Source organism: Diabrotica undecimpunctata, chromosome 4 (genome assembly GCF_040954645.1).
Source record: "Diabrotica undecimpunctata isolate CICGRU chromosome 4, icDiaUnde3, whole genome shotgun sequence".
Lineage (NCBI taxonomy): Eukaryota > Metazoa > Arthropoda > Insecta > Coleoptera > Chrysomelidae > Diabrotica > Diabrotica undecimpunctata.
In genome coordinates, this window is record NC_092806.1 from 75904623 (window position 1) to 75931056 (window position 26434).

Genomic DNA, 26434 nt, shown 5'->3' on the forward strand with positions numbered 1-26434 from the left:
TGTTTTAAGGTTATACAGTGTCTGCAGATAGTAAAGTCTCGGATGTATTTTATTCAAATTTGGACATACCAGCAGTCAAGTATTTTCCAATTTTACTGCATGTAAAACCATTCGTATAATTTTCACTCTACGCAAAATAGAGACTTATAGAGACATTAATGAACATTTGATGTCGACAAATAATTTCGAGTATTCGAAATATTCCGTCCCACTTCTTTTAACACGCCCTATATATACATATTATATTCATTTTATTTGCCTTTGATACAGTAAAATCCAATATTATTACTAAACATTAAATACAGGAAATTAAATATTTTTACTTTTCAAACGATCGGAATTAAATATTAACGCCCCACTGTTTGAGGCCCACTGATCTTATCTTAATTGCAAATCGGCCGTCATAAGGTAAAAGGATGTTACCTTAAATTTTTTCCGATTATATATAAATATATATATATATATATATATATATATAAATATATATATATATATATATATATATATATATATAAATATATATATATATATATATGTATATATATATATATATATATATATATATATATATATATATATATATATATATATATAGATAAGTAAAAAGTAATTGCATGTCTCGCAAAACAGAAGACCAAAAATGGTATATCGATGGAAGGCAACCGTATATACGTATTTCTGACTATTGGTCGTCTTCAGTACCGTGCAGCCAAGTTAGAAAAGGAGCATATTAACTTGTGAATTTGGCTGGGAGCTTGGGAATTTTCGGTGATTTGGCTGTTCTTAATATTACCTAACACTGCGACCAAATTGCGTTATATTCTTCTATCACTCTATCAATGTTTAACAAATGTATTTTTTAATATGTATATTTATTTTAATGATCAATACTACAAGCAGGTGTTTGGCACTCCAATGGGATCTTGTATATCAATAATTCTATGCAATTTCATATTATATGATGTAGTGTCACATTGTCTTGATAAATTAGAATATGATGTTTCATTTGTTAAAAGATATGTGAATGATATATATATTCTTAGCACTTCCCTCAAATAAAATCAATTATACTCTACAAATTTTTAACAGTTACAATGAACATCTACAATTTACTTTAGAGGAAGAGCTAGATAAAACCCTGCCATTCCTTGAGATGTTCATTGTGAGATGTGGTAACAATATTCCTAAAACCAAATGGTACAGAAAGCCAATGTATAGCAATCGATATATATATATATATATATATATATATATATATATATATATATATATGCTATTATTCTTGGATAAGACCAAAATGAAATATAATTTGATAACAGCTTTAAAAAATCTTGTTATAATTTTCTCATCAACAGTTTGTTCAAAAAGATCTACTGACATTACATAACATTTTAGTTGAAAGCTCATACCCATTTAAGTTGGTAAACAATTGCTTATTTAATCTTCCTTCTTTGCATATTTCGAATATAGTCAACTCCTTATCAGCTTCTCAACCTAATGTTGATACCACTGCAAGTAATCCAATAACAAGTATTTAATACTCTTTTCCATTTGTACCTAATCTTACACCTAAATTAAAAGATTAATTAGAGAATTAAATAAAGAATTAAAGAGATTTTTAGCGAATTTGATAGAGTGATGATAGCAACTAAACGCTTTGTCATCATTATACATTAAAACTAAATAAGTGAGTAACTAAATAAGTAATAAAGTAAGACTGGAAGAAATCTATCTGGCCGCATCATGTCTCACAAAATGGTTGTAGACTTCCTAAACCTTCATGTGTCCTAGCAGAACATCAGCAGTTATTCAAAATAACCACATTATGAATTTTCCTGGTCCAAAAATATTGAACACAAAGAATAACAAACATAAACGTACTTTTCTCATGGTACATATCGTTACCCTAAGTGCAAAATGTCGAAAAAAATGTAAAAAATTTTAATTTTTTTTTATTACCGATAAACATTGCTCTTTATGACATACAACCGCTGGCTAAATGCCGTATGTCATCAGCTGATTTATCAGTAGTTATAGTAAGAAATCAAAAAGTCGTATGTTTTTACAGCTATTTGTTGTAACTGCAAAAAGTCTTATGTGTATGGAAGTGTTGACCATGTACTGACAGTGAAAACGTGACCCATAGATAATTGTTTGATTCATTGTGTATCACATTAAAGAAACATTATTTTTTTACATATTATTATTCTTAAAACGGTTTTAATTATTATTAATTTTACTTAGTTGTGCTATTTTAAGGTGAAAAGTGAAGAAACAACCGTTTTAGCCAGGTGAGTATTTTTAGGTTATAAAAGTGTCTTTAAGTTTAGAAAGTTGAGAACAGTTTTTATGAGCTTTAGAGGCGAGTTATTAAGAGATCCTAGTTTTAGTACAGTATTTCAAATGTTTTGGTAGGCCTACAAGGTGTACAATTGATAACTTATAGTAAAGCATCTTTCATGGCTATGACCTTTTACTGTTGATTTCTACAGAACAAATAAAAATTTAAAACCTTTAACCACAGAATACTATGGAGTATTCTGTGCTTTAACTATGTTAAAAGGCAAGTACAGTAATTAATGTAATAATTGGAATTAGCTACAATTTTTATGGTTAATTAAGGTATGGTAAGGTTAATTATTTTGAACATGACACATTGTTTCAGTAAAATGCTCCCAAGGGAAGAAAAATGATGGTTGCCGTGGTGTCAAGGAAAAGTGCGTTAAATATACCTGCTGCAGAAAATAACTCTGAGTAAGTACAAAGGGGGGGGGGGTTACTTAACAATAATTTAACAGAAAGATAAAGTACATTACATTGAGTTTTCTATAATGAGCTCACAACCTTGATAAAACATTATAGCAGTATATTATTCCTTTTTTTGTTTGTATTTCTATTAAATCAAAACAAAAATACAACAGGCAACATAAATTTATTGTTTTTATTAATTTTTTTTGTTTTAGAACATTGCTGCAATCAAAAAGCTCTCCACCTGTTCCTGATGTGCTAATAAGCAATATACCACATAATAAAGATGCTATTAAAGGCACCTTATTAGCTGCTATTGAGATCTGTGAAGTGAAGCTTCCTACGCCTGCACAAGTGCAAGAGAATAACACTACTCGAGATTTAGCGTAAGTTGTACTGCCAACTATTATTCTCTGGAGTTCACTTAATATCGCAGTTGTGTCAACCATAAATAAGTTATTATTAAGATAATATTATTATAATAAATAATAAAAAATAGAGAAATAATTGTCTATAGCACTAAAACACTTAAAACTAAAACCATAAATTTAAATTAGTTTACTACAGTGTAGTTGTGTATTTATGTTTCAGAATCATGCTGCCAGCAGAGATCTTACCACCTGTTTCTAATTTTCAAGAAGTAGATCCACCTGCTAGTGATGAATTAAACTTACCCAGTACCAGTAAACTAACTGATGTCTGCGTTAGCAATATACACCATGTTAGTATGTATGAAGAATCTACTACTACAGGATAAAGTAGCCCACTGGTACCTGTCATAGTGCGAAAATTGGAATTTGAACAATCTAATTTTACATGTATACATAGTTCAAACATTCAGACAATCGAAAGGTCTCATAGAATTGCCAAAGGAAAGGCCATAGAAAAAGTTGAGAAAATGATGGATGTTTCTAATGAAGGCGTGACTTATGACTATTCCTCAGGGTCTGAAGATGACAACCAACCTTTATCAAGCACAAGTGATGAAGAGTGCAGTAATATTGCTTCTAAAAGACAAAAGCTTAAAACAAAAACAAAACTTACTGAAGTGAAACATAAAACTAACGTGAAATCAAAACGAAAGAAGGAAAATAATTCTGAAAAAATAAACAATTCACAAGGAACTGATTTTGTTACACAAGAGGAGGCTCAGTCGATTGGCCTTAATAATAGCACGGAAAATTTGCCTTTAACCAAAAAGAAGAGAAGGAAGGGGGAAAACGTAAACCCAAGAGATTGGGAACGAACTCTTAATGCAGCAAAAAGAAGAAAAGGAAAAAAATATTTAGGTTTAAAAAAACAAGACAACGGCCAGTACAAACTTTCTGTTAAAAGAAAAAAATGAAAATTGAAAGCTCCATGTGAATACAAGAATAGGCCTTTTAATTGTGATAAAGTGAGTAAAGCTAAGAGGCTTTTTTAACTTTTCACAAATTTTTGGAAAGGAATTGAAAGTTGGGAAGCAAAACAAGCTACTATCGTGTCTTTGGTGGATAAATCTACACCAGAATTTCACCAGATCAAGTACTGTTTCAGAGAACTTTCGTAAAAATTCTTCTTTTAAGTACCATTTGAAGGGGGTGATATAAGAATGCGAGTATGTAAGAAAATGTTTTTAAATACATTCTCTTTAGGGGAAAGGTCTGTACGTTCTTGAGTTATGAAATCACCTCTTGATATCCCTATTCATCGAGAAAACCATGAAAACGTAGAATCTACAAATAATATTGATTGTAGTGCTCAGACGCCATCTAGGGAAGATACAGAAAAAAGGAGGGAAATCCATCAGATTTTAGACTCTTTGCCAAAAATGGAATCACACTACTGCCGTGCTAAAACCAGCAAAGTGTATTTAGAACCAATGTGGGAAAGCAAGAGTCAACTTTACAGAGAATATGAGCGTGTCTGCCAAGAACAGCAACTTCAACCAGCATCAAAAGCTCTTTTTCATGTAGTTTTTGAAAATAAGAATATGGGGGTTTTTTCTTCCCAAAAAAGATCAGTGTGAGACTTACCTAAAACATAAACTGGGAAAAATAACAAACGAAGAATAGGATGATCACCAAAACAGGAAAGTTGAATCCAGAAATAAAAAAGAAAAGATTAAAAAAGTTTATGCTGTTGATGTGCAAAAAGTTCTCACTTGTCCAAATATAAAGGCATCTACAGCCTATTACAAAACAAAACTTAAAGTTCACAATTGGACTATTTATAACTTGGCAACACATGAAGGCACATGCTATGTTTGGCACGAAGGTAATTGAGGTGTAGAAAGTGATGTATTTGCTTCAATAATTGTGAGGTTTTTGAGAAAAGAGTTGGAAAAAAAACCAAGTATCAATGAAATAATTATTTGGAGTGATGGTGGCACTTACCAAAATAGGTGTGAGACTGTTTCAAATGCTCTACTGTATTTCACTTGCCAAACAGGAGTAACTGTATATCAAAAATATTTGGACGTGGGACACATACAAATGGAGGTAGACTCCATGCATAGCAAAATAGAAAAAAGCTTTAGAACAAAGAGCATTACGTTCCGGCAGACTACGTAAGAGCAATACGTGAAGCTAGAACCCATCCAAGCATTTACTGTGTAGAAATCTTATCCTTTAAGGATTTTCTTTGTTTTTCAAATGGATACTACAAGAGTATAAGGCCTGGTTAAAAAAAAGGTGCCTTATGTCACTGACTCAAGGTGCCTTAAGCATGTAAAAGATGGCCATATTTGGTACAAATTAAACTTTTCAGATAACTGGTTAGAACTACCTAAGAGACCAAAACCAATTAATGAAGTTTTCCTATCACTCAATCCTCTGTACTTCAAATCTCTACCAATTCAAGATAGGAAGTACAAAGACTTACAAGAATTAAAAGCTTGCCTTAAGGAGGACTACCACTTTTTTTACGAAAACTTGTGTCACGGCAACTAGAAAAAAGTTTTACTTACTGTTTTGTTACAAAAATGAGTAGAAGTTGTGTAAATAAAATTTTTAAAAATGTCGTATGTTACTTTATTTCTTTGAAATTAGAGTGCAAAAAGCTGTATGTCTACATGAAAAAAGTCGTATGTAGAGTTATAACTATAAATTAAGTTGCAAAGTGTCGTATGTACAAAAAAAAATAAGTATGTCATATAATTTTTGCTGTGTAATCAAAATCATTTTAAAAGTAAAGACTAAAAAGATAAATATTTTTTATTCCCATGTTTTAAAAAAAATGCATTTAAAAGTAAATACGTTTTTTCTACCTCCTGTAAAGTACACTAATTTTACATACAACATTTTGCACTTAGGGTAATGATATCAGCAAGGGTTCTAATACAATGAACAAAAAGTCAGAAATTGATGATCTCAGTAAAATCTAAAATTATATCATTTCTTTTAAAAAATCAGCATTTTCAGTTTAATAGATTTTTCAAATCTCTTACACATTTTGAGTTGTTAGCAAAGTTGAACGAAATTAAATGTCACTAATAAAATTTCAAATTTGTTTGTTTTTGTTTTTAATTTCTTTAATCTTTGTAGGTAGAAGATATATTTTGTCTTTCGGTCAACGATGTATTTCTCTATAGAAACTTTTCAAAGAATTTTCATATACAAATCAATTTTAACATTTAACTAATTTTTTTATTCACTTAAATTTTGTGTTAGGAAAAGTGACAGTTATATTTAATTTTTTTCCTATTTAACAAGTACTACAGATGTCTGCTGTGTACTCTAATTTTGTGTAAATTAACCAATATGTATGTGATGGATACGACAGTTATTTGATGGAAGTTCATTTTATCAAGCAATATAACAATGAAAACTTTTGATTTCAAAACTTCCACAAATTTTATTATAATTTATTATCATTATAGCTGTTTTGGCAGAGTGCCTTTTTCAAGTGAGCTATTTTTGTTATGCGTCTATCACTTTATAGTATTTAACTAAATAAGTTGAGGAGGAGAGAACTGTTCACCTCAAGTTTGCCATTCAGAACTATACTGTATTTTTTAATTTGTTAATTTCCATAGATTCTAATAATTATAGCTTAAATTCTTTTTTTCCATAGCTAATGTTAAAGTGTTGCTATAACAACTGTTTTGAGTAGATAAAGTATCACTTTAACCGCAAGAGTAGATAAAATGTTTTAACTTTTTTTTATTCAATAAAATTTTTCATTTTTTCACTTTTTAAAAGACTGGTATTCTTTCTCATACATCATCCTAGATTTTTGTGGCCACAATAAACTTTCTGCTTCCAACGCTGCATTTTCTACATCTGATGGCAGGTTTTCCTTTTCTTGTGTCAATTCTTTTTCGTCCATTTCGTATTTATTCACTTTCTACGTAAAACGCAACAATATTCTCCGCAAAAACCAAAACGTAACATTTGTTTGACATTTGTTGACAGAGTAATTCATATCCCTAGCAACGGAGCAACACAATTGCGATTTTTGTGCTAAAAATTACAATTTTCTTTGAAATTCTATTTTTCACCTGAACTTGAAGTCTTGTTATAGAAAAAAATGTTGTATTGCACACGACGATAAAATCGCATTATCTTCTCGAGCATAATTAGCGTCTCGACAAGTACAATTTTATCGTCTCGTACAATAAATAACTATATTTTGAACGTGAAGAATTTGAAATTGGTTATTAAAAGAATAATTATGATCTAGAAGGTGAAGTGAGTAAGTAGAATCTGTTTTTCTATTATGCAAATTACTTTTGTGTTCTGGTATCCTTTTGTTAAAGATTATAAGATTCTACCAGTTGAACCGATGTAAGTTTTTGGGCAGTCGCAACATGCGACTAAGTTCGTAACTTTAAGTCTGTAAGTTTGTATATACCACTGTTTTAGTGCTTTTTCTTTTGGCCATTGTTGTTCTTAATATATTCGCTTAAGTTGTTGTTTGTTCTGAAAGCTGGAAGTTTGGAGAACCAAACGGGAAGCAGAAGTGAAAATAGAATAGGTTGGCTAGCGTTTGATGAGAAATCTAGATGGATGAAGAGGGAAGAAGATGCCAACTGCCTGTGGCAGAACTTGAATCAATGATAAGAGAAACTATAAGGAATTGCATGTACAGTGTAGATGAAAAAAGAAAAATGCCTTATGGGTGGTGTGAAGAGACCAATAAGAGAAAGGAATGTAATGCCATCAGAAGACAGGCTAGAAGAACAAAAAAAAAACAGATGAAGTAATCAAAGCCAGGAGATTAGACATGTTATGCGCGAAAGAAGAAACTGAACAAAAAGATGCGGGAAGAAAAGGCACTGGAAAGAACTGTGTAATAGGTTGGATGAGGACCAATGGGTCAGAAGTACAAAATTGTGATAAACCTGTTTAAGTTGTGTTTGGAGGCAAGGTGGCTTCTGGATCACATTAATACACTGCTTAAAACACAGCGATTTCCGGCAAATTGGAAGATCTCGAAAACTCGTGTTACTCTAAAATTGAGAAGATAGGTATCGACCTGTTTGCCATCTGTCGTGCATAAGTAAATTATACGAGAGGCTTCTAAGAGGGCTAATCGACACGGTCATTGAAGAGTCAGGCGGCTGTCACCCAGGCAGTACGGTTTCAGAAAGAAAAGGAACACGGTAGATGCAGTAATAGAAGTCTTTCGGGAGCTGCGCGTGGTGAGGGTTGAGCATAAGTGGGTAATCCTACTGCTTTTTGACGTCCGGAATGCTTTCAACACTTTAAAATGGAAAAAGGTAATGAAGGCTTTACGAGACAGAAGGTGCCCCAGCTATTTGATACATTTGGTCTTGGACTATCTGTCATACAAAAAAAATTGTGATAGAAAAAGGAGTGGTGGTTGACATGACGGCTGGGGCTAGCCACGCTGCGGCACCTAGCATAGACAGGGTTGTGATCCAACCATACGGATAGAATGGAATTCCTTTCGTATTTGCGGATAACCTCGCTATGCTGACAGTGGCACGGGCAAGGTAGACCTTATCTTTTTGCGCAGCATAAATGCGACCAAGTCGAGAAATGAATGAAAATGCATGGGCTAGAGCTGACTGCGGGTAAAATCGAGGCTATACTTTTCAAGGGACCAAAGAAAAAGAATGGAATAACATAACAATGTACATAAAAGAGAGTCGTTTCAACGAAATGCGTAAGATATTTAGGCGTAACTCTGAGACAAAGTGGAAGATGGGAAGAATAAGTGAAGGAGAAAAAAGGAGAACCCTTCATTCTGTTTTGCAATCGATCATCCTCTACGCGGCGCATTCTGGGATATGTGCATACAGAACAATGTCTGCCGGGGCACTGAGATCGCCGGGTGTATTACGATGCCCGTGCTAATAAAGGAAAGAGGAAGAGTATACGAGAGAAGAAATAAAAATACAGCAAGAAAACGTTTAAAAAAATGAAGGAATGGTGGGGTACGTTATGATGTGGCAAGATAAATGGGACGAAATGAGAAAGGTGGCGCAGTGGACGAAGTAGCTGATTCCTAACCTGAGAAGATAGATGGACTGCGGGTATCGACGTTTGGATTACTTCCTGACGCAGATGCTCACAGGACATGGTTTTTCAGGGCATACTTTTATAGGTTCGCAAAAGCAAAAAGTGACAAATCCTTGAACTGTGAAATATTGGATATTGTCTTACACACTCTGTTGGTATGCGATAGATGGATAGCCTGGAGGAGCCTGCTTGAGAAAGAGAGTTAGGAAGTAGGGTGCAGTCAGTCACTGACCTGATGGAGAGATACTTAGATAGCAGGACTGAGCAAGAGGATAAGATAGAGTAAGAGGTGGCGAGATTTATTATAAACAGGGAGGAACAGAGGAAAAAAAGGATCAAGCAGCTGCAGTGAGAAAGTGCGAGAATGCGTAAGAATTGTGGGTGAAAACTTTTTGTTGACGTTTTTCATTTTCTCGTATCTCGAATTTCTTTTATCTTGGTCTTATTTCTTGAAAATAATTTCTTCCACTGCAGTCCAACTGACATCAGTTGTTACGTTGTTCTGTTGGTTCATAAATTAAGTAAAGGAAAAATTTATTACAAATATCACAATTACTTCTTCTTCATGTGCCTCATCCTTTAAGGATATTGGAGACATCGCGGCCCATTTTACAATTACTGCAGCAGTTCTGAAAAGTTCTATTGTTATATTTCCACTTAACTGCTTTAATTTTTTAACCAGGTAGTGAGTCGTCTCTCCGGTCTTCTTTTTCCTATTTCTTTTCCTTGTATAGCCAAGTATTTTTGCATTTTTCATTTCTTAGTATGTGATCAAAGTAGCTCATTTTTCTTTCCTTAATAGTGTTAAGTATTTCTTTTTCTTTTTTCATTCTTAATGTTTCCGTGTTTGTTACGTGTTGTGTCCGTGATATTTTCCATATTATTTGATAACACCACATCTCAAAACTAGCAAGTCTTTTTTTAGCTGCGTCCCTAATTGTCGAGGCTTCAACTCCATATAAAAAGGTAGAGAATACGTAGCACCTTAATAATCTTGTTCTAATTTATATTCCCCGTTTTCCATTGTATATTACTGCTTCCTATTGAAACACCTTCTAGCTATCTCGAGGCGTCATTTTATTTCAAGGCTACGGCCCAATATTTATTTAGCTCACATCCCAAGTAATTGTATCTGTGTACTTAGTCTAAAGCTTTTCCTTTTTCGTTTTGTCTTCAATCTTGTTCTCACTTAAACATCTCTTCTAAGCACATATTAAAAATTAAAAGAGGTAGATTACACAAATTTGTAAAAACTAATTACATTAATATTGATCGCTCAGGAGAATTTGCACTCTTGCGTAGAATCGCCAATACTAATAATCTAAGCTCGCCGCTGCTAGTTTATATAGTGAGAACAAACTGTCCGGAAAACAGCTGAATGGGCGACGAGAACTTCGTAAATTCTAGAAGGTCATCTCTGTGTCGATACTGTCGATAGAATCAGTTCGTGGAATATTTCAGAACAGAGACTTCTAACGCACAGGGCCGCAATCAGTGTTATGTGACTCACAACAATATCAAGGAAATAAAAAGAATCTATGCAATACCACATCTCCAAACGCAACCAAGAATATATTTTAATTCACGTTTTCGAGAAGATAATTTCAATAATGATGTATATCTGACGAAACTTTGATGTTCTCAGCTTGGTTAAAGTAGCCTTAAAATAGCTATACATTTCTGTATAGTTGATTGATGGCACAATTAATAGTGCAAAGTATTGTAATATTCAAAATTGTTTTCTTCTGTATACTTTACGTTCCAAGTACTGGCGTTTTAATTAAGATTGTGTAAGATGTCATACTTCTACCCATACTCATGCTTGGACGCAAGAACACCATTTACCAAAAATATTATTCGCAAGCTTCACCAGATCTTAGTTTAATTAATAATATATATGACGCCTAATGAAACTTGCAGTGAAAAGAGCAGCGCGATGAAATAAAAAGCTTTTATTGGATCAGTTATATAGTTACGGGATAAATATTAACGAGCATTATGGCATTATACAAAAATATACAGAAGAAAATTATAGTTGTACTTTTTTTTTCGATACTTTTTAGACGTACTGTATAACAATTGTTATTAATATTTACCTAAAAGAAACCTAATTTTTTTAAATTAATATTTTAGAATAGAACCGTCCATCCAGAATCAAGCTTCGCTTGTATTTAGAGAACAAAAGCAACCAGGACCCGACGTAACGGACGTTTTGCTTTCATTAAAACACGCGGTTGTTCATTCCGGCCAAAGTCCTAATGAAAAATATGAAACGCAACATGTTTATCATCCACAGATGCTTCTTTCACCTGGGGGATATACTAGCGGTGGTTTTGAACAAGCTTTGACTCATCAAACCTCAATGTTTCCTAGTATGTCAGTGAATGTTTCAATGAATATGACTATGCATGGATATCATCCGAATAACAACTGCAGTTATTCTTCTACAGATATTTCTTGTCCACAGGTATTAGCAATATCGCCTCTTATATAATAAGTTAATATACAATATAAAATAATTAGTTACAGTGGAACCCGACACCTCAGGGAACTTCGCAAACTTACCAGGGCCAAGGATTATTAAGTCCTTCATATGGAGGAGCTACATATTCATTTACAGCTGACTTTCGACCACCTCAAGAGATGCCCATTACCAATTCACCTTACAAATCAATGCCCATTAGTTTTTCTTCAAACCGAAGAAGGCCAAATGTTAATTTTATTGATGGGGACTGTCTAAAACCAAATGTATGCCGCATTTGTGGTAAGTACAAATTTTTGTATGTGAAAGCTGTTTACAGTTTTTATTCAAAGTGGCGCTTATAAGGAATCCTTTTGCTATTTTGTAATATAATAAACATCAGTAAAGGAAAACGTGATCATTTACTTTTTCCAAATCAATTATTTAAGTTTTTTGAAATTTCTTTAAAGAATGATAAAAATTATATTAAATTTTAGGATATACCCATTAAGGTTATGTTAAGTTAAGTTAGTTTAGGTCCATTATCTTTTTATATTATAAATTTAGGCCATTTAAAATTATTTCCATTAATATTTGTGCTTCGTTTATCATTTCCACATTAGATCTGCTTGTGCTAGGATTGTAACCCCCAAGTATTAAAACGCAAAAGACCTATAATATAGTATAAAATTTAAGATTGAAAGTATAACGTTTAATGTATATTGAGTCACGAGTGACTGGATATAAACACAAGCACACAAATTATAATTAGTCATTGTAGATATCCGTATTAGAATAGTATTTCACAAGAGTTAGCGTAGGTCAATTAATTTTCTTCAGTTAAAAATACGTTTCTTGGCTTATTTCAGATGCCCCTGAAGATACTCTAGGAAGCGAAAGTACGTGGACAAGATTAAATTAATAAACTGTGCTCGATATCTGCCTTTCATTTGATCAAGTTATTGTTTATACGTTACCGGCCGATATTGTGAACAAGTCAGTAACCTAGTGTACAAAAACAAATAGTGTTAAGATGTAATTAGTGCCAAATAATTAACAACCCTTAACAACTTCCTTTTATATACCACATGCTTGGAATTATGTAATATAATCATTTCTTCTTATTTGCAGTCAATCCCTTGATATGTTCGTAGTATGTAGTTTCCAGTCTTTAATTCCTTTGTTGCATTTTGTATCTTCCTACCTTATCTGATTTGCAGCATATTTATATTTAAGGTTTTAGACCCCTATTGTATTGGTTTTGCTTATAATACTTTGTTCTCTCATGGCAGTTTGGGTTTTCTTCATTTCTAGTAAATGTCTATATCTGGATCCCATATGTCAGAACATGCATGACACATGAATTAAATACCTCCATTCTTAATTTCAAACGCGTTTTTTGGGCTTTTCGGGTATTTCGAATAATGCCCATCTTCTTCTTATTATTCTGGTTACGTATCTCGTTTGATTACTTTTATCCATCCTGATATCTTTTGATGTTAATTCCTACATGCTCACCTTTTTGGCACAAGTCAAAATTTTTGTTTTTAGAATTTCCGTTTTTAGACATTTTGCTATTGATGCTTTTTATAGATCTGATATCGTTGTACTCAGTTCTTCCTTAGCTGTTGCTGTTAGTATTATAGTATTATAGCATTATCAAAGCAATATGGATTCGAGAGCTGACCGGGATATCTGTAATCTTCTCGCAAAACTCTCTTCATGAATTCCTTTTGGTTTTTCCAAATTTCTTTATTGTATAGCCTTAGCTTATACCTACAGGCATTCCATTCTTGGTTACTTTTGATTTTGCTAAATAGGCTTCGGACTTCCGCCCTCAGCTTCTTTAAGCCGTTGTTCCATCAGACTGTATTACTGCCCGTATTCTTCCTTGTTTTTTTTTCGGACAGTTTTCATGGTAATCCCCCTTAATAGCTTCGCTTGTCGTTTCTCTGCCGAATTTATGGCCTCTACGCTTTTAAATAAGTTTGTCTTTTCCCTGAGATTTCTACTGAGGGATTCTCTATCCAGTTGTTATCTCTAGAATTTCTGTATTTAATTTCCGATGGAAATAAATTGAAGCCAAATCGTATATGTATGTGATCCATGTAAACTTCATGTGAACATGAGAGTTCATTAAACACATATTCTTTTTGTTATATCACTTACCTTGTTTATGCAGAGTATTAAATCTAACACTTCTTTGCGTACCTAAGTGATAAAAGTTGGTTTGTTTCCTATATTGGATATAATTAAATCTTAAGATAAGATATTTCAAAATAGACTCATCCCTTGTGTTAATGTTTGTGCTGATCCATGTGGTTTGGTATGCGTTGGAATCACGTGATATAATGAGCTGTATATCTTTACGTAGACAATATGCAACTATATCGTTTATAATGCTTGGTGGATCTAGAGCCTCATTACCCAGAAAGTAGGCTGAATATACCACCAATCTCTCCTTTCCACTTCAGTGGGTATAGTTAGAATAGCTGTAACAATATCATCGGTGCATAGCACCGGGATTAGTGTACAATCTATTACTGTGAATATTGCACAATCTTGACGTTATAGCTTAAGGTGTGTCTAAAACCTTACCTTGTGTTTGGTTGATAGGCCGACAGTATTCTCGTCGATGTTCTTATTCCACTCTTCTAACCAGCGTTGTCGATGCGGCTTTTGCGTGTTAAAAGTTAGTCTGCAGGAGCCTTATTTCTTTGTTACCCCGAAGAGTTATGCGGCTCTAATTTAGTAGACTTCTCTTCTTCTTATCTGGCTCCAAGGCACTTGGTTAGTAGTCTTTACGAGTGGATCCGCCTGTAGAAGGTTGTTCCTCTTCCTAAACCTCCATGTGTAGGGAAGTTTCCCCTGTCTCACTGGAGCGAGTTGCTGCTAGATTTTCACCTCATGTCTAAAATTTAACTTTTCCACTCCGAAAAAGAGTGACAGTTGGAATTTATGAAGCTCCTCTTAAGATTTAAAATCCATTGAGAAGGTCCATAAAATCACTTTGTCTAAAGGTTTGCTTCCCCAGACTGTCCATAGATGTCTATTAACGATCCTTTTGGACTTAAGACGTTCCCCTTCCACATACTATATGAAGCCAGTGCATAATTGCTTCCCTCTCCAAAGCCTTGAAAGGTATATTCTCCCAAGGCCATAGAGTTGGAATTATCTCCTTTAGCCACCTTATTATCCACACAGTTAACGTATCCCCTATTATCCACACAGTAAAGTTCTAGAAAACTCGACCATCTTGGCTTCTGGGAATTCTGTTAGTACAGAACAGAAGCGGCAGCTTCACTGAAAGTCACATCCTCGGTTCTTGGCCTTTTCTCTTTGCGTTGGGATTTAAGTGGTGAGCTTCCGTCTGTCCTTAGCTTTTTGTACTTTCGGCCTTCTGAGTTTGTTTTTGTTTGGTCATGGTCTCTAATAGCTTTGATGGCAATTCTTTTGCCCTTATAGCAGCCTTAGTAAAATTGGTCTTACTTATAATCCTTTTGGCTTGTATGTAATCTGGGCCTTGTTTCACTAGCTTTGACAGTTTTGCAGCCTTAATCTCTTCCTCCGTCATGGGATCAACGTCTTTCAACGCTGTTACTCCGACAGACTTTATGGTTCCCTGCCGTTAAGTATATTAAGTTTCTTTGGAACTTTCTGGCCTTTCCGCGTTTGGATTTTCTTTTAAAGTTCCTTGCCCTTCGGCTTTAGGAACCATGGTTTTGGTTTTAGCGTCCCCTGACCTTTTGTTTTTGAGTTTTTTCTTGAGTTTTTTCTTTTTTACTTCGTTTATTCATATTGGTCCCACGAGTAGCTAGGGAAAGACAGTTCACCTCTTGCAGGGCCCCGCTTACAAGGGTAAGGTCTAAATACGATAGGGTGCTACCTGTTGCCAAAAGGAACCATTTGCGACTCTGTTACTCTACTGACTTACAGCCTTCATTATGGTATCTCACATCTTGGCTTGGCTCACAGGGCTACTGGTAGTATCTTTTGAATGGACTGAAAACTGACTTCTATCCAAACTACAAAAAACCTAAACTATACTTAGATAGAAATTAAGAGTCCACATTATGATATTATTTCCTCGGGCAGTTCAATTATTATTTGTTGGGTAAGAGGACACTCATACACTATTAGGAAATGAAGAACTTGACACATTAGCTGAATCTGGAGCTTTATTAGGCTATTGATTATGTACTTTAGAAATTAACTACAACGTTAAAGGAATTTTATTGTTTCATATGGTCAATGAACCCTCAAATATAGACAAAGTGCGGAGTGCTACCATTTAAAGGGCTGTATTTTTTTTTAGAAACGAGTGAATTTGTCTCTATGCACTTGGGTGCATTTGGGTGAATTCTATACAGTTTTTGTACATATACACCAAAAAAACAGGAACACAGGCGATTTTTCCTTTTAGCCCCATAACTTTTTTTACGAATGTATAGGTATAAACATTGCTGTACAGAAAAAAAACTTTTATTTTTCCTCTTCAAAATGAGATTTAGTAAAAGTCTTTAGAATTCACAGTATCTGAGATACAATTTTCCAAAGTTTGCCACTCACACCATTTTTGGACCATTTTTCCTATTTTCGGTTTCAGATCCAAAAGCTGCACTCTTCATTAAAAGCTATCGAATTTTTACCGTCTAGTTGATACAAATTTTATTTAACAAATCGGTTTCGCAAAACACATTTAGAATCGCCAGTCGTTTTAAGCATTGTTTCTGAGAACGATTCATTCTACAGAAAAAGTATTAATGTACATTATTGTTCAAAGTTATTTTAGTTACATTTCTTGTTTGAAATATTTTTTTCAAACTTTTTTCCATATTTTTTGGGGCCAGTCTTAAAATTGACATTCTCAGCAAAATTCAGTTTGTTCGTATGTTTTTTAGAGGTTCAGTGACATTTTCGTCTGACGACTACGACTGGAGTATTATTTCCTTGTACATTTAGGCTCGATGCACAATTGCGTCTTTGCATGTAGCGTGTACGCTGCGAGGAAGATGCGTGCGCTTGCGATGCATGCACAACGTGTTGGATTGGCGTTTAATCAGTATTTATATAATAGAAAAAAAAAGAAATATGTGGCTCTCCTCTCTTAATCCTGTCATGGTAAAATTCTGATGTCGTATCCCAAATATGACAGGCTGGTTTTTAACAGTAGCAACAAACAGTTCTGTATCCACGTTGAATTCCATCACGCGGTCAATGTGTACTCGCTGATTACCCAGCACTTACTCCCAAGCTGCCCGAATTATTGTGGAAGCCGCGTTCACGTGGCAGTGTAGCTGAAACTGGCGTCCTTCCGGCCCACGCTCCTTGTAAGTCGCTTGTTAGTAGCTTGCACACCACTGCTCCGCTCGAGTCTGCACTATCTTATTAGGACTTATGTGGACTTATGTACTGCTGAACAGCCAGCGATCGCACACATCTTACCCGCAGCATGCACGCTACTTGCAAAGACGCAAGTGTTCATCGAGCCTTAGGGTTAAGGCGGGTACACATTTGCGAGCAGAACTGTTCGCGAACCGTTTGTGAGCGCTATATTCGTTAATGTGTACGGCAGAAAAAACCGCTTGCGTACTGTTTCATCGTGACTCGTCGCGAACCAAATTGTTGCGGTTTATTTCACGACTTCAAAGGAAGCTCGGCTTTCAGTTTGGACGGCGCTTACTAGACGCAGCGAACATTTTTATTGTCTCTTATCTTATCTAAAGTCTTATCAAATCGACATTGTGTGAATGACGTGTTCCATCCTAGAGAGACGTGAGAAAACAGTAAACTGATTATTGTACATATTTTTATTTTTGTTAAACAAGCAAATGCTGTTTTGATTTAACATTTTCGATTGTGCCTTTCGTGTGTGTGGGGGAGACTGGTGTGGGTTGTTACAAATCTCACAAATTGTTTTTTTGAGTCAGTTGAAGTTTTTGAAATTTTTAATTTATTCTAGCCTATACTAGGGAGTCTATTACACAGTATCTTTGGCTCAAAAGCTGGTTAAGTATTACAGAAATGATTGCTGGTGTTGATTGTTAGAGAAATTAACCCATAGAGTAAATAAATTAAATAGAAAGTAGTAAAAAATATATTTAATACTACAATGACAGAAAAGAATATGTGTAAGCGTTCGAAATAAAACCAATAACAAATTCTGGTAACATATTTTTAAAGAGAAAACACTAATCACAGTCAGATTTACAATTAAAGCAAATGTATAATGGGCTTTTGTTTATACAGTTTAAATGGGTAACGTGCTTACATTCTCGACATTGTACTAACCACCAATCTTCGGAGCTTGATGAATATGGACCACCGCATACCAAGCACAAAACTTCCTCATTGGAAGACTCTTTTTCGGTTGCTTTCAGGGCTGCTTTTCTCTTTTTGATATTTTTCTTTAATTGCAAAGATTTTGTCTTTAGATTATGTTCAACCTGAACTTTACGCTTGAAGGTGTCCCTTTTCTTCGAATTTTCTTCTTCAATCAACATCTTCTCTGGTGTATCAGTCAGAATATAGCTGTCTTTCGTCTCGTTCTTCCTTCTTTTTTGAGTTTGATTAGATATGCTTTCGGCAGTGGCTTAATATCTTGAGGCGAAATAAATACAGCTGGATTATTAGGCTTGGCTGACGGAATAGTGTGTATTTTAGGTGACAAGGTAGTGGATGGACCCGGTTGACTTTTCAAGTGACTGTTGTCTTGAACTGTAGGTGGTTCAGGTTGATTAATTTCTATGGTTTCTTCATATAGAGGTCTATGAGTTACGGTCTATGAGTTGATGCAGTAAAATCACTATCGTTGGAAAATATCTTGATTGACAGGCCAAATACCAGTGCAGGAGAAACCAGCAAGAATATTGACAGGCATAGTGGTCAAAGGAAATGATGTTCTCATAATTGAAGACCAATCGTATAGTCATTCTTTTTTCAGCATTGTTTTTCATCCACTGATTTATTATCTAAAGGTTTAAGCCTATATGAAGTGTGCGGCAGAAATGAAAGTGGAGTAATGAAATTAGCTCTCCAAAATTCAATCAGAGAAATTGAAATATGAGACTAGTGGTTGTCTAGCAATACAAGCACTTTATTGGCTTCACTTGATTTTACGTGTTTCGTAATAACAAGAAATTCATTATCTTGCGTCCATCCAGACTTATTTCCAGTTCCTATACACTCAACTGGTCCATCTCTAATAAAGTGGTCTTGAAAACGTAACCGTGTGAAGACGAACATTGGAGGTACGGTATTCCCCACTTGCTTAGTTTTTTTTCTAGCTATAACTTTGGATAGCTTGTAAGGCTCAAAATTATATCTGTCTAATTTAGTTGACAATTTATTAAAAAAGTTTACATTTTCTTTACTAAAATTCATTGCTCGTGAAGGGCTAGTAGCTTGAGGTGTACAAAGACTTAAATTTGAATTTCGTCGCATGAATGCAATAAGCCAATCTTCACTTGCACGTTCAGTCGTGTCCAATTTTTCTGGGCAGGGCAGTCTGTTACACTTTGCAAATTGAAAAGCTAACTTGCGTAAATCTTTTGTGGTAAGTCCGAAATACAAATATACAGCAGTTTCGCAGTATTTAGCAAGCTGTAACTCCATTTCGTCATTAAATACTCTGTTGTGAGGATTGTATCTAACCAGAGATTGTGAGTTTTCAGCTAACGATTTAACATAGCGATATAAAGAATCGTGACACATACCATAATCTTTAGTCACTTTTCTAATAGATTGGTTAGTATCTATTTCCTTCCTAGCTGCTTCGTCATAAATAACTATTGGTGTTAACCCCAATAATTGGTTAAATGTGCACTGGAACCAGTCTCTTAAATTGCGCAGCCAAGATATACGTCGTCTCCCCACGCTTCGTTTGCCCTGAATCTTTCCTTGGATAATTAACTGGAACAATCGGTACTTTTTCCCTCTCATCACATGACCAAAATATTCCATAGAAAATAATTAAACTCTATTAAATAATAGTATAATAGGTGTAAATTGTAACATGTTAGAAACGACACCGCAGTGTGTGTTACAATCGACACCAAGTTAACCTATAAATAAGAAAGATGATTTTTGTATATATTATGCCCTTCATAGAAAAAGTTAGCTACAGTAAACGGAGGTAAAGATGTTAAAAATCAACAATTTGTGGCGCAACTAAAATTTACTTTTATGATGATGATAGAAACAAGTGACTCTAACTTGTGCAGTAGGTTACGGCCAACTCTGAAACTACAGTCGGTGGTGTGAGGCAGATATCCGTCTATGCATATTAGTGCGTTTTGATTTATCTCAAATGATTGCGCCAATATCACTCTTGTTACAAATGACACCAGTCTCCCCTAAGTCTCCAAAATGTGTACGCATTTTGACGTTGAGTTCGCGGTTTTTAGTTTAATTGGTTTAAATTTTGTACTACTTTGAAATAGTTTGTGATATAAAATATTTTGTTGACTGAACATGAAGCTAGAAACGTGACGTAATAAATACCCTAATTACAAATTAAATGAATATGACGTGTCCCTAGAGACGTGAGAAAACAGTAAACTGATTATTGTTAAACAAGCAAAAACAGAAACATAATCAGAAACATAATCAGTACCCAAATTATAAATAAAATGAATCATTTCGCACATATGTGTGTTCGTTGTTGGTTTGTCGCTTTCCATGGATCGAGATAAGTATGCGATCAGTACGATGTAGAATATTTTTCAACGATCTGTACGCGTACGGTTCGCGAACAGTTCTGCTCGCAAATGTGTACCCGCCTTTAGCCTCCTGCCAGCACGGTGACTATTCGAGTTGGACATCGCTGCGGCTCATATTGCAGCATATTGGACTTCCTATTTATCAGTAAAATTTACTCCCTTATTTTACTTCCTTAGTTTGTTGTTACATGTGGCAAAACTTTGAGGTTATAATGGCGCCTCCATAAAAATACAGTAAGTTGTAGTGTTTTTCTGTACTTTAAAGTATTGATTGTTTTTATGTATGTTACTTAATGTTTGGACGTATTATTTGTGGTAAATATATATTTGAAAATAATTAAGCTGGTCACATCAGGGGCCCTCTGAACTTTTTGTCAAGCATTTTGGACATTGGGACTTAGTTAGCAAAATATGTTACCATATTCACGTTTTCTACGTTTAGTTACAGACAAAAAAAGGATTTTTTTCCTTAGTGAAGATAGCAATAATGATTGTAGCGAAAACGAGAATATTTCTAAAAACATTTTAAATGTTTTTCATGAAAACGAAAATAACTCCCAAAATAATTTAGAAAATGATTTAGATTCGAAGCGTGATTCTGACGATGATACTACTTTACTGTAGCGCTGGGAAAAACTCCAAGAAACGGAACAATTAGGTGATGTTAAGAATATGTGAAATGAAAATATTTTAAAACTCAAGATTTCGATGTCGCTGATCCATGGACTGCTAATAAAGATCACGAATTCTGGACACCATTGGATTATTTTTCTTTTCACGAGTAATATACGAGTTATGCAAGCAATCGAAAAGAAAAGCCCAAGGTCAACTCCGGAGGAATTCATTAAACTAATAGGTATTCTTATTTTGATAAAAAATTTTGGACTACCGCGTAGATGCCTCTATTTCATGAAAGGAATTGAAATTTCCTATTATTATTTAGCTTCTCCGAGATAGAATCTACTAATTACTTATTTTTTTACAGATTGTAGATAACTGTTCAGTTTCAAAGGAGACCTTAAAGGCAAATAAACTTTGGAAAGTTCAGCCTTTTCTTGATGTTGTACGAAATAAATGTATCACTCTTCGAAGATCTTTCGAGTTGTCAATCGACGAACACATGAGTCCGTTCACTGGCACCACTAGTCTACGACAGTGTATCAAGAACAAACCTAATCCTGTAGGTTTTTATTAAAGTAGGTAAAAGAGAATGATCTACCGGTTTCGCTGTTTACAAACTTTTACAGCATCTTCAGGCCTTTAAGAAACTAAAGCTAAAATACATGTATTCTCTTTTTACAACTTTAATAAAACCTACAACGGATTGTGAGCAGAAGACTTATTTCCCTAACATTCATGAATATGTGCTTACAACAGCAACTTTTTCATCATTATAATCCTGTAGGATTAAAGGATTTTGTGTTTGCTTCAAAAAATGGCTAGTCTTGGATTTCTTTATTTTTATCAAGATGCAAACACTTGGCCTGATGCTGCTCCTAACAAATCCTTGGGAATTGGAGGTTCTGTTGTGAAAAAACTGTCAACGAACTTGTGTCCAGAAACAACAATTGACTTTGATAGATATTTCTTATGATAATGCTTGTTATTGGTACCATTATAAATAATCGAATTTCACGAGTACTTAGGAGCAAAAAAGATTCTGCTTTACTAAAAGAAGGCCGAGGTTCCCATGAAGAATGGGTACGCGGTGATAATAAAGTATCTATTTTGAAATGAATGGACAATAGATCTGTGAGAATGGCTTCTACATCTGCAGGTTCTTTGTCAGTGGCTGTCAAATGGCCTGAACGTATCTTTTAGCACTTTATTGATCTTACATTAACCAATTCATGGATAGAGTATCGACAGAATAGTGCAGCGTTTGGCGATAAGAAATCATGGGTAATAGATTTACTGGAATTTAAGCTGTATGTTAAAAGTGCACTAGGTCTAGGTGGTAAGCCTACAAGCGGGAGACAAAATAGTGCGTCTACTTCAAGAGAACCAAAGATATCTGAAGACGAAGAGCCCTTAATTCCTGTAAAAAGATCTAAAGTTGTCCAGTTATCACCTATAAATATAAAAAAACAGTAATGACCATTTGTCAATATGATCTGTCAGAAATAGAAATTCTTACATGCGTTGCCAAAACCCTGTATACACTAATAAAACAAGATTCTTTTGTATAAAATGCAAAATTTACTTCTGAATTTTTCCTGCTGTTTTTTTCAGTTTAATACTTAAATTATATAAAAGTAAAGTCCTGATGTCCAACCGCACCTGTCATATTATGTCTGTCAAATAATTTTTTTTGGTTTTTATAGATTTTCGTTTATTGCTTTCACAAATAAAAAGAGAAAATAGAAATTATTGTTAAAATTAAACTTAAACTTTTTGGGACTAATGAGGATATACAAATCGTTGCAAGTATCACGATTTGACGAGCCATAACTTGGTTACCGTTAGTCCTAGAATATTTTACAAAAGACTATTTTAAAGTATAGAAAATAAGATTTTTTTATTCATATCAGTATTTCTATTTATATCAGTAGCTTATTATGACTCTAACTGCATATACAACATGCCTGCTTCATCAGATACTCGGGTTGATATAAATTCAAACTCGGAAAGTGCAACGAATGTCTCCTAAATATTTACCACTGCAGTGGTTAGCATACAGAGGTGCCATCTACTTTGGTGGCCATGAACGAAAACGATTTAATAATATCGTTTTCTGTCCTCTGGGCTGTACGAAATGGGTAAAAGATTAAGCAACTTATAAATCAACAACATATTAATCAATAGATTAATCTTTTAGCAACTGCTATCGCTTTGTTGAATTTAATGACCAAATATATGGCCTGGGAGAACAAATTCGTTAAACTTCCCGTACTCGAATCGGTATCAATAAAGTAACAAATTTGTTCTCTTAGGCCATATATTTAGCCATTCATTTCAACAAAGCGATAGCAGCTTTTGCTAAAAGATTTAATCTTTTACACATTTCGAATAGTCCAGAGGACAGACAACAATATTATTAAATCGTTTTCGTCATGGCCAACAAAGTAAGTGTCACCTCTGTACGCTAACCACTGCAGTGGTAAAGATTTAGGAGACATTCGTTGGACTTTCCGAGTTTGAATTTGTATCAACCCGAATGTCTAATGAAGCAGGGATACTGAAATAAGTCATAACACTCAATTGATACCGATTCGAGCACGGGAAGTTTAACGAATTTGTCCTCCTTGGCCATTTAATTCAACAAAGCAATTGCAGCTTTAGCTAAAAGATGTATATATATATATATATATATATATATATATATATATATATATATATATATATATATATATGTATATGTATATATATGTATATATGTATGTATATATATATATATATATATATATATATATATATATATATATATATGTATATATGTATATATATATATACATATTAGCAAGATATATTCCTGCTATATTTATAAGTCTAGGTTTTTTACAGGCAAAAGTTATGCACGACCTAGTACACTCAAAACTCACCAAAGGACACACAGCGGAGAAAAGCCTTATAGATGTATAGACTGCAACAAATCTTTTTCGCAAGCGGCAAATTTAACCGCGCATGTGCGTACGCACAGCGGTGAAAAGCCATTCCGTTGTCCAGTTTGTGACCGGAGATTTTCTCAAAGTTCTTCAGTTACAACTCACATGCGCACACATTCTGGCGAAAGGCCTTACAGGTAAGATTTTTTAAATAGTAAAGTTCGATTTAATACAGAAAAAAAAAGTACAACTATTTAAAAAATGTATATATGTTTAATACGTTGGGTTTGTTTGTTTTCAATCGACTTTCTTTGTTACTAATTCGTTTTATCTGTTATATTTTTCGTCTCCTCAAACACTTGCCTTCCATATCTCGTTCTTCTATTACTTTATTTCTTTTCCAAATTTTCCCTATTCTGAATACCTGTTTTGGATATTATATATATATATATATATATATATATATATATATATATATATATATATATATATATAGGGGAAGGGTGGGCAAGTCGACATACTCGAATAAATGTATCGAATATATACTCGAATAAATCGATTTATTTTGAAAAATGTAAAAGGTATCATGAATTAAAAAGCGCCATAATACAAACAGAACATTCTTTTTTAATATTTATCAAGTGAAAAACAAAAAGAGAACTCCATTTTAAAACTGTAAATGTAAAACAAAAAAGAGTCAAAATGTCATCTTGCCCTACCCTAGATGGCAAGACGGCATATACGTGGATTTATACATAAAGTGATCAATTATCAAAACATAATTCACAAATAAAGTTCTTAGCCTTCATTGATAGTCTTGCACACTCTGCATGAGCCCACATAATTTGACACTTTTGGCAACGTAACCAGCTTTCTTGAGATTTGGATAGGCTATATAACTCATTGCAATAGAGGCATGCGCAATCATCGTCGTCGTCCTCATTAAAGAGCTCTTCACAGTCTGATTTTTTTTTCATAGATTTTAACTGCCGCACTTCGTTCACTTTTTCTTAATTTTCCGGTTCTCTTATCTCGATAATCTTTTTGAGTGTCTTTATCTCCACATTCTAAGGTACCATCAAACACATTTTTCTTTACTGAGTTTTGCTTATTCCCTCTTACCTCTCTCGCTTTCTTAATATTTTGTTGTTCTCGAAGACTCTGGAGGTATGGACTGGTGGTAAGAACATCTTGGTAACTATTGGCATTTCTTCTTCTGGACTTTCTTGCATTTCCCTGAGAAAGAGGTGAAATTTGCAACAAAACGTTTGTGACGTTATTAGCTGAAGACTCTACATGTTCATGTGGCTTTGTATTTACCGTTGTAGATGACTGCGGATCTTCTTCATTCAAATGTTCTGCTGCAGTGAAACATGAACCCGGATTAAGGGATTCAGTGTTTGCATTATCGGCCTCAAGTGGTACGTCAGTTACTGTGCTGAGCAAATACATGTGTTCTGGAAATATATCCGGGTGGAAAGGTAAGATCCCTGTTGCTTTGAATCCGCTTAAAGCTATCGATAGTATTGCGGTTTTATTGTAGGTGGAAGAAAAAAGCGACGCCACCTGGTAAAGAGTGATAACACGACTTGGATTTTCTTTCAACCATTGAGTTGCTGCTGCATCGTAGTACTTACTTAGTGGCCCGAAAAAGTACACATCGAGAGGTTGGAGACGATGTGTGCAATGTAAAGGCAAGCAAAATAGCACCACTGAATTGTTTTTTGCAAGTTACAATGCTTCTAAATTTTTATGGCTGACATGCCCGTCTAAAATTAGCAGGGCTTTGTGTTTGGTGTAAGGTTGAACATGTTTAATAAAGTGTTCCATCCATTTTAAAAATAGTTCCCCGGTCATGTTACCTGATTCATTGTACAAACATAAAGTCCCAAGGGGCGCTCCGTCGTATAATTTTGGATTGAATTTCTTCCGAGGAAAAATTATAGCAGGTGGAATATAAGTTCCCCCTGAACTCATGCAAGATACTACAGTTGAATGTACTCCCCTTTTCCCGCTGGTGATGGCACCCACTTGTTTCTTTCCTTTTAGCGCAAAAATTTTAGAAATATTTTGTACAGTTGTCAACCCTGACTCGTCCATGTTAAAAATCATATTTTTGTCGATTTCTTCATTATTTATTACGTTACGTAGATTTTTAAAAAAAGGTCTTTACTTGTGGTTTGTTAAAACTTTCAGCGCGTGCCATTGATGTTGCCTCTGGCTGACGTAAACATATATTCGTTTGCCTTAGTCGAAAAGAGCGTAGCCAACCTCTGCTTACAATGTTTTTCGTGTTATTGAATTGATGCTTTAACTTTATTATTTATTTAACAAAAAATCTGGCTTCCAGTGCTAGAATATACTCCACTAGAGCCTCTTCTAGTTCTCGATTTAAGGTTGTTTCATGTCTGCCAAGATGCGTTCTTGTACCAACTGCTATTTTATTTCGATTCATGGCACGGCGGCGACATGTTGCCTGGGGCACTTGGTAAT

The 26434-nt window shown here is 34.3% G+C and overlaps 1 protein-coding gene across 2 annotated transcripts in view; it reads left to right on the forward strand.

Annotated features, from left to right (window-relative positions):
* Positions 1-26434, forward strand: part of LOC140439700 (protein glass-like) — a 113523-nt gene that overhangs the window by 75680 nt on the left and 11409 nt on the right. For both annotated transcript variants that reach the window (XM_072529788.1, XM_072529789.1), the window contains 3 exons: positions 11349-11682; positions 11739-11979; positions 23901-24138. In XM_072529788.1, the coding sequence (XP_072385889.1) occupies positions 11349-11682; positions 11739-11979; positions 23901-24138 (813 nt within the window). The remainder of the gene's footprint in view (positions 1-11348; positions 11683-11738; positions 11980-23900; positions 24139-26434) is intronic.